At 37.5% G+C, this 9,870-nt stretch overlaps 1 protein-coding gene and 1 long non-coding RNA gene across 15 annotated transcripts in view; one reads left to right on the forward strand and one right to left on the reverse strand.

Annotated features, from left to right (window-relative positions):
• The window catches only part of als2b (alsin Rho guanine nucleotide exchange factor ALS2 b), a 64,932-nt gene extending 55,080 nt beyond the window's left edge, over window positions 1-9,852 (forward strand). For 13 of the 14 annotated variants that reach the window (XM_087256690.1, XM_087256697.1, XM_087256700.1 and 10 more), the window contains 6 exons: window positions 259-435; window positions 519-564; window positions 4,940-5,001; window positions 5,091-5,240; window positions 6,805-6,901; window positions 8,016-9,852. In XM_087256690.1, coding sequence (XP_087112816.1) covers window positions 259-435; window positions 519-564; window positions 4,940-5,001; window positions 5,091-5,240; window positions 6,805-6,901; window positions 8,016-8,054 — 571 coding nt within the window. In that variant the 3' untranslated portion in view covers window positions 8,055-9,852. Of the gene's footprint in view, window positions 1-258; window positions 436-518; window positions 565-4,939; window positions 5,002-5,090; window positions 5,742-6,147; window positions 6,902-8,015 lie in introns of all 14 variants that reach the window. The other variant, XR_015493222.1, reaches the window with a different exon arrangement.
• The window catches only part of LOC147843375 (uncharacterized), a 704,457-nt gene continuing 694,835 nt past the window's right edge, over window positions 249-9,870 (reverse strand). The window contains exons 2-3 of the long non-coding RNA XR_015493371.1: window positions 1,867-2,264; window positions 249-1,078 (exon numbers count right to left, since the gene is read on the reverse strand). This is a non-coding gene — a long non-coding RNA (uncharacterized LOC147843375). The remainder of the gene's footprint in view (window positions 1,079-1,866; window positions 2,265-9,870) is intronic.

Raw genomic sequence — 9,870 nt, forward strand, 5'->3', positions numbered from 1 at the left:
TGGAAGGGCATCCGCTGCGTAAAAAACTTGCTGGATAAGTTGGCGGTTCATTCCGCTGTGGCGACCCCGGATTAATAAAGGGACTAAGCCGACAAGAAAATGAATGAATGAATGAATTATAATTACAGTTGTGAGATTAAAAAAATTTTAAACCAGCTGACCAAATTCTGAGAAACCATCAATTATGATTTGTAATAAGATCTAAACAGTTCCTAATTTCTGTTTAATTTATTTGTACTGTGCTTTACATGTTGTCAGGTGTGTGGTCAGCAGCTCTGCTCTCCTCCTGCCGGTGCTGTTGCCACGTCTCTATCCTCCTCTCTTCACGCTCTACGCTCTAGAGAAAGAGAAAGAGGACGATGTGTATTGGGAGTGTGTGCTGCGACTCAACAAACAGCCAGATCTGGCACTGCTGGCTTTCCTCGGGGTCCAACAGTGAGTCCGCCGCACAACTGCGTAAGATAGGAATAGATCTGAATATCCTGGAGTGATCCATTTTTCTGTTCTTGTTTTCAAAGGAAGTTCTGGCCTGTAACTGTTACAATACATGGAGAAAAACAACAGGTAATAATGAAATACTGTATGTTCTGTTACATGAGAGACTCTGTAGTAGGTCTGCGCAATATATTGTTTCAGCATCGATATCGTAATGTGTGCATTTGCAATAGGATTTGCAATGTGGAGTCAGGGTTATACAGAAGTTGACCAGTAGCCATAATTCAAAAATACTTATGCTGCCTCCCAATTCGCATACTATCTATCCTAAATAGTATTTGAAAATAGAATTAGTATTTTAACTGCAACAACAATGTTAACTTCTATCAAGATATGTTTGTACCTTAACTTCTGAATGGATAATCACCTAAAGACCTGAGGAGATTTCTCTGCATGAAAGACTTGCGAATGGCAGATTATCCTGCTGCTGCTTCCTCAATAAGGCAGGAACAGTAATTAAATATGACAAGAAATGTGGAAGATATGTTGAGATGATTGACCGGGGATGTAACTAAGCAACATAACAACCCGTTAACATGAAAGCATAGATATATACATTAGATGTCGCCTGGCCTATTGTTGTCTATTGGACGGAATGCGTGAATAGCGCCGCCATCAAGGGTAGCGCTCCTTTGAAATGAATGCGGGACCAAGGTACAGTGGAGGACTGTGGCCATCCAAAGCCAGAGATATACACATATATCTATGATCGGGAGTTTTCCTGGATGTTAGTATGTAATTTTTTTTTCTAATTACGCAAATTATAATTTTACATCACTTTTCTACATTGATGGATCAGTGACCGCACGGGCATTCCTGACAAAAAGCTTGTGTTTGTATGTACAGAAATGTACTATTCACCCTCCCTGTTAAATTTAATCTAATCATGTCCTGAAACACAGCTCCTCTCCTGCTTTCACTTCTCATACAGACGGCGGGAGCGATTCGTTTGTGAATGAATCCCCCGAACGACTATTTCACTAACGTTAGCCGACAATAATACAGGTTTCTGGCAGCGCAGCATCTCGTTGTCATATTTATTTTGCATTGTTTGCTGATTTTATTCAACAAAACTAGCATAAGTCGAGTGTTTAGTGCGAGTTGGAGCTGCTTTGCCTTATGGTGAATGCAGTAAGTGACTGTTATCATCAATAACGTTACCTGATTAGCACAAAAGTTCAGAACATACAAAAACAGAAAAAAACTTAATATTACCTAAAAAATGTTCTGCCTTTGTGCTTTGTTTTCTTTGTTTGCTCGTTACTACACACGTAGACACCGCTAAAGTCCCGCATCTTCACGTAATAACACTGTCTTGACTAGTGCTGTTGAATGACATTTGTCCTGGGAGCACTGTACCAATGTGGCGGCGCTATTGACGCATGCTCAGGGTCCCTATGCGATATCGAGTGTATATATCTATGACATGAAAGTAGTATGTCCCAAAGCTTGCATACTCTTCTGTTACACATTGAAAGTATATACTTTTCCTTTACAAAAAAAAAGTAGATACTTTAAGAGTGTAGAGTAAGTATGTGAATTGAGACGCAGCTGTGATTTATGGTTACATTTTGCAATGACTCCACAATGTTACCAAATATTTTAGCATTTGCATGATTTCCTAAGGCTCATGTTAGCATTTTAGGCCAGTTCAAGCATTCAGACACAATAAATTAAAATGTTAACTTTTAAGAAAGATTAATTGTATTTATGTACAGCAGGGAAAATAAGTATTGACCACGTCACCGTTTTTCTCAGAGATCATATTTCTAAAGGCCATATATATATATATATATATATATAAATCCATATATGCAAAGAAAACATCTAATTAGTTTACAAATTAAGTTATGCATATTAAAATGAGATGATGCAGGGAATATGTATTGAACACATGAAGAAAGGGAGGTGCAGAAAGGCAGTGAAAGCCCAGACAGCTGCTGAAATCTCTCAGTAGTTCTTCAGCAACCCTCTGTCCATCGTCAGTGTAAATTAATATTAGCTTCTTCAGTCCAACATCTACATTAGCAGGATGATGAAGATGAAACCAGGGTGGACATTTCAGCAAGAAAATTATCCAAAAAACAGCCAAAGGATCTCTTAAATGCATTTAGAGAAAGAAAATCAAGCTGTGGAATGGCCCAGCTAAATCTCATTTAAATCTAATATAAAATACAAATTAAAGATCAGATTTGATAGACCAGATTCACAGAACCACCAAGATTTTTACACTCTGTTGGGGCTCTATTTTGATGGTCCATGCACAGAGCGCAAAACGCAGGGCGCAAACTCTTTCAGGGTGTGTCAGAACGCATGTTTGCTAATTTAAGGACGGGAAAATCCGCTTTGCGCCATGGCGCATGGTCTAAAAGGGTTGAGTTTATTTTCTTAATGAGTTATAGGTGTGTTTTGAGAATAAACCAATTAGAATCTCATCTCACATTCCCTTTAAGAGTCAGCTGCGTCGCGCCATAAGCGCATTCGCTATTTACAGGATGTAAAGTTACTTCAAGTGGGAAAACTGAGCATTTCACTAGCAAACAGTTAACAGATTTTTTTAACAGAAAACTGTTAAACAGAGCATCTACTGTGTGAGAATGAGAGATAATGGAACTACTTTCACTTTCGCTCTCGGATAGGGAAACCTTTACGCACGGACATCAATTAGTCTATAAATAATTAATTGCGTTTGTTAAGCGCAAATATTCGTTTCAAAACTATTTCTAAATTCAGTTCTAATTTCCAGCAAACGAATAAATGAACAATTATTACGAAGTGTGCTCAAAAACCTGAGTTACATGCTGTGCCCAATATGGTCTAAAATCTGACAGGTGGGCAAATCTAAGCTTGTTTTTAGTAAAACAAATATACATATGGATATAATAAATAATACTGCTAATAATAATAACATTATACAAAAGCAAATTGTTATGAATGAACTGAAAAAGCCTCCCGAGATAAAGGCATAAAAGCAGTGATTTTCCATATTTATGCAGGCTAGAAAATAATGTTTTGTAATATTTTAATCCTTTATTTTTATATCCTATATCTATTCTTATTATATCCTATATATATCCTTAATATTTACATTTTTTCATATGCAAAGATATTTGCCTATTGCTCTCTTGTGCGTATTAAGCAGTGTGTAAGCGAGGCGCAACTCTGCGCCGGAGTTTAGACCGGGTTAGTTTTGGTCTAATGAAAAATCTATTTTAGTTTCTCAAATTAGCAACGCGCCAGCAGTGCGCCTCAGAACGCCTTCCTTTTTAGACCAGAAAGCCTATGGGCGCACAAATGAGCGCTAATGCATTTGCTATTTAAACAGCGTAGCGCAACGCCTCAAAACAAGTCTTGCGCCAAGCTGAAACTACCAAAAGACTATTGCGCCGCGCCTTGCACCACACTGCGCCAGGTGTATGATAGGGCCCTTGAAGTCTATGAAAAAAAAAAATCACACATAAGCAATTCATGCGACTTCATTCTTCATATACAGTAAGAGGCGTCTTTAAGCTACCATCATTAAAAAAGCCTTTTATATAAATTATTAGATACATTTCAGTAGTTTAGTCCTTTCATCTTGTGTCATTCCATTGTTATTAAACATAACTCATTTTCCAGATTTTTTTTTTGTTTTGCTATCTTTTTATGTTTGTATTGTTTGTGTTTTTACTGAAACTTGGTTCAATTTCGTTGTCTACAACTCCTTTAGAAATATTATTCCTAGGAAAAAAACATGACATGCCTAATACTTATTTTCCCCACTGTATATACGATGAAGACTATACAGTGTTCTTTTACATTTGACATTTCTAATTTGTGTACTTGAATACTGCTAGACTCCACAGAAAACTGTAAAGCAGTTTACTTTATTAGTATTTATTAATGCATTTATTAATATAATAATAACAATAATGCAGCCCTACTCTGTAGTCTTTAATTACTGTATATCTCAGAATTATCCCATTACATGCAAAATGCTGACAATGTTAGCTGCAATAAGACTTAAAGGGATAGTTCACCCAAAAATGAAAAAATTAAAACATACTCACCTTAAAGCAAACCTTTATTATTTTAATTTTTAGGCTAAAAAGAGTTGAACATAAAAGATATTTTGAAGAATGTTGGAAATCGTTAACTATTGACTTCCAAATAGTGCAAATTTGGAAACTTGAAAATAAGATGCTTTGTTTTCCATTGTAAAAACAAATACAATGGAAGTCAATGGTTTCAGGTTTCCAACATTTATCAAAATATCTTTTTTCATGTTTAATAAGGAACTCAAACAGGCCTAAATGAGTTTTGGGAAACTGTACAGGAGATCTCTGTGATGGTCCTGGGAAAGAAAGATTATAAGACTCATTAAACTCAAACAGTATTGGAACAAGTGGCAGATGTGTTTTGGGTGAACTATTGCTTTAAAACTTTATGTACAATATGTTTGTAGGTTCTCTCAAGCACTAAAGACGCCTGTTTCGCCTCAGCAGTTGAGACTTTGCAGCAAATAAGGTTGATTTACAACAGTTTTTGCATGATAACTTTTACACTTTTTTCCTGATAATTGTTTTAATGTTGCTTCCCTTTTTTTGTTTCAACAGCACAACGTTCACGCCCTCAGACAAGCTTCAGGTGATCCAGCTGACCTTCGAGGAAATAACCCAGGAAGTGCTCGCACTCCTGAAACAGGATTTCTTGTGGTCTATGGATGACCTGTTTCCTGTCTTCCTCTTTGTTGTTCTGCGTGCACGGTAAGATTGAGGTCATGTGATTTGTAAGGCCCTGTTTTTAAAAACAAAAGCATCTAAAGATTTATTCATTCATTCATTTTCCTCCGGCTCAGTCCCATCAGGGGTCACCATTGCGGAATGAACCACCAACTTATACAGCATATGTTTTAAACAGCGGATGCCCTTCCAGCTGCAACCCAGTACTGGAAAACATTCATACACACTCATTCACACACATGCACTATGGCCAATTTAGTTTATTTAATTTACCTTATTCTTCGCCATCGAGCGGGTGCAGCCATTTAAATCTTTTTGGCCCGAGACTTCCGGTCTTATTCACTTCCATTCAGTTTTAGACAATAAAAACTGATAATGATATTTTCTTATTATATTATTCTACTTGGTCTGTATAGTCATGCAAACATTTGTTTGTAGAGCAAGTAGTTTACTGCCGTTTATTATTCCTAGTCATTTCTCCCATAGGCGACTGAATCAGAAGTTCTGAAACAATCGCGAAAACAGGTCCCTACTAAAAAAACCAGCTTAAACCAGCCTAGGCTGGTTGGCTGGTTTTAGCTGGTCGACCAGGCTGGTTTTAAAGGGGTTTTGGCCATTTCCAGGCTGGTTTCCAGCCATTTCCAGCCTGGTCTTAGCTGGTCAGGCTGGGAGATGACCAGCTAAAACCAGCTTGACCAGCCTAGCCAGGCTGGGAGCCCAGCCAAAACCAGTTATGTCCAGCTTAAACCAAGCTGGTCAAGCTGGTTTTGCTAGATTTAGCTGGTCATTTTCCAGCCTGACCAGCTAAGACCAGGCTGGAAATGGCTGGAAACCAGCCTGGAAATGGACAAAACCCCTCTAAAACCAGCCTGGTCGACCAGCTAAAACCAGCCAACCAGCCTAGGCTGGTTTAAGCTGGATTTTTCAGCAGGGGTGCACTTCCACATTTTAGAATAAGGTCAATAGCGCAAGTCTTTGGACTGTAGGGGAAACCGGAGCACCCAAAAGAAACATACACAAACACGGGGTGAACATGCAAACACAGACATGCCAACTGACCTAGCTGGGACTCAAACCAGCGACTTTCTTGCTGTGAGGCAACCTTGCTAACCACTGAGCCACCGTGTCACCCCTGAATACTTGTTAATTTATTTAAAAAATCACCCCAAATTTGACAAGATGACTTTTCCCCTTAAAATCTACTGCTAGATATAAATGTCGATGTGTCTTAGCAGACTAATTGTGATAAGTTCATCTAAGACAGTGATGTCCAAACTTCGTCCTGGAGGGCCGGTGTCCTGCATAGCTTAGCTCCAACTTGCTTCAACACACCAGTCTGGAAATTTCTTGTATACCTGGAATAAGCTTGATTAGCTGGTTCAGGTGTGTTTAATTGGGGTTGGAACTAAAATATGTAGGATGCCGGCCCTGCAGGACCGAGTTTGGACACCCCTGATCTAAGATATTCCTTCATACCAGGTCTAAGTGATGAGAGAGGTTTTTTGCATGTCCAGTCCATATAACTGATCAGTTTAAGCTGAGAAAATGGCATTTTATTATAAACGATGCATGTCTTTAACTGACACAGGATAAGGAATCTGGGGTCAGAGGTCAGTCTCATTGAGGACCTAATGGATCCATGTGTACAACATGGAGAGCATGGCATCATGTTCACCACCCTCAAGGTACGCATTTTCACATTTTTAATTCACAGTTATTTTCCAGATCTAACATTGGGTTTAACAATGTTTCACACTCAGACTAGTAGGACTTTATCGTAATTGTGGCCAGATATTCATTGGAATATATAATTATTATTAATTTTCAACCAAAGCCTTTGATTATTTTGCTAATTGTTTGTTTTTGTAAAACTTTTTAAATCTCTGAGTCGACATTTTCTATCGATATGTGGTTTAGCTTCGTATGCTGGCACCTCATGGCATGTCTAAAACGGAATTATACATAAATTTATCATAGTAGAGTTTTCAAATGTGGATGAGAAATGCACTGGAATATCACAACAACAGTGTTGACATTGTATTAGTCTACTATTAGTGTATCCTAAACATTTTGTACCAATTAATGAGAGAAGAATATATGCCTCATTGCCCTCCAAAGTGTTCCACAAGTGGAAGTGACATCCCAAATCACTCAATGCTTTGAAGATTGTCATGCATTTAAACAACCAATGCAACAGACTTGACCAGAAGGCAGAGAAAGATGCTAAATTATAGCTTTTTTTTAGAAACCTAGACAGAAAATTTGTTGTTTTTTAATGCAAATGTTTATTTAACTTAGTAAACACACAAGATAGATGAAAATGAAACTTGATTATTTCATCAAAATTGATGCTGAACGTATGATTTAGGAGGCGAAAACAATCAAAAAACATAGGTGGAGTCTTTATATTTTCCAAAAAAGGTCTCTAAAATAAACTTATAAATCTTAATGAACTGTAAGATTATAATATCTTATTAATTGTAAACCTCAATACTCTGAAATTGAAAGGTGCTCTAGTGGCAGACACTAGAGGTCATGGTCTTTAGCCTTTTTGTTAGAGCAACTGACTCCCATGCATAGAATCATCAGTTTGATCCCAGCTCTGGAGGGGGGTTGGATGCAGTAGGAATGGTGGGTTACACTTGGGGGCTCCTCCGGGATGGGAGGGTAGGTTTAGGTGGGTTACACATTTAATAAATAATTAAGATTCTATCACTTACAGGTTCAATTAATTATAATGATTATATAGGTTGATATAGTGTAATAAATATTTCTCTTTCTGATTTCTTCCTGACTCAGGCGTGCTACTATCAAATCCAGCATGAGAAGGTCACGTAATCAACGCATCGCTCCAAATCCCATCGTGTAATGACTGACAAACAGAGCAGCCAATCAAATGTGGTGCTTGCAATGACTTGCTGTGTGATGAGCCAATCATTTTCCATGTCTGGATCACATGACTGGGGTAATTGAAGACTCTTATGTGCAAGTCAGGTTTAACTGTGGTTTAACTTTCACTCTATACATCGTGTCTTCCTCAATTGGAAAGCTGGGGGTTTTAACTGCTGCCATTCCATCACGTTAAAGGTAATAATTATGTGCTCCAACTCAGTGTTTTATTATTATTATTATTATTATTATTATTATCAATTAGCCAATGCGTTATTGGCTCAAAATGACTGACGTTATCAGTATATCGCACACATCTCTTTCTCCAAGCACACAACGGTTGATCCAGTGTCAACTGAAGATGTAGATAATTAGTGTTCTGTATACCGTCCCAAATAATGCTTCCATCTACCTCTGTCTTTAAAGTAAAATACTTCATCGCGCTCAACTTATTCTGATCGAGTTGCATTATTCAGTCCAAACAGCACACCGCCTCGGACAAAACAACCACCTGAAAAAAAAACAAGCATAATTCTAATTCATTTGAAGGTTTTTTTTTTATCTACAGCACAGTAACCTGCTTTATTATGTATGAATTCTTCTTTACAAGCTTCTTAGTTCAACCCAATTGAAACCTATGACAGTTAAAGGGATAGTTCACCCAAGTTTATTTATTATTTACTCTTGGTTCCAAACTTTAATAGTTTTCTTTCTTCTGTTGAACACAAAATAAGACGCTTTGAAGACCTATAACCATTGACTTTTATAGTAGAATAAACAAATGCTATGGAAGTCAATAGTTACAGGTTTCCAGCATTTTTTTAAAATATCTTCTTTGTGTTCAACAGAAGAAAGAAGCTCATATGACAGTAAATGGTGAACTATCTTTTTTAGCTAAAAGTGTTTGTGTCAATTGATTTTGCTTTTGATGCACTATTGTTTCTGTGTATTTTTGTCATGGAAGTAGCCAAATCATAGGCAGTGTTTGTGTTTTAACACACTTGAAAAAGAGCAAGACACAATGCTAAACTAATTTGGTCATTATTTTTCTATATTTTAATTGAAGCAGCTATTGCCGAACCTTCGTATACGCACTGCTGTGTATCATCCTCACTGTTTTCTCATTCCTGTGAAGTCTTAAAAGTGCCTCTGACAGTGTTATGAATGTGTGTTCACTACATCTCTGTACCCAGCAATAGCTTTTTTGAGTCAAGTCTCACGTTTTAAAGCTCAGCGGCCTAATGCGTTATTTTCTTTTATTGACATTGTTTTATTTATTTCATGGACAGATCTGGCTGCAGCCCAGATAATCTGAGTGATGTAGATAATCTGCAGGGTATTTCACGTACAGAACACCAGAAGGACGGTGAGTTGGTCAGGAAAAAAAAAAAACACAACAACCCATTTACAAGGATCAGAGATCAGGAGTTTGAGTGATTGTGTGTCACTAAATGTAATCGTGCAAACTGTTACGGCGAAGGACTGTTGATGTTTACAACCATTGACACTTGAGATGTTGCATGAATATCATAGTTTATGATGTCTTTTGGGTACAGTAAGTTACCGTACTGTACTTTCGCATCAGTTTTTCTATGCTGAGCCAAGGTGTGCATGTAAACTTGTGTTCGAATGTTTGTGTGCGTGCGAGTATGGATGGAGTTTGTGTCATTTTTGAAGATTATTGTATGTTCAGATTGTATATCGACTCATAAATCAAATGGATGGCAATAAAACTGTGATTGGGAGATTTAATTGTCATCTTTTG

The sequence above is a fragment of the Danio rerio genome, chromosome 6, assembly GCF_052040795.2.
Source record: "Danio rerio strain M-AB ecotype USA chromosome 6, GRCz13ab, whole genome shotgun sequence".
NCBI lineage: Eukaryota > Metazoa > Chordata > Actinopteri > Cypriniformes > Danionidae > Danio > Danio rerio.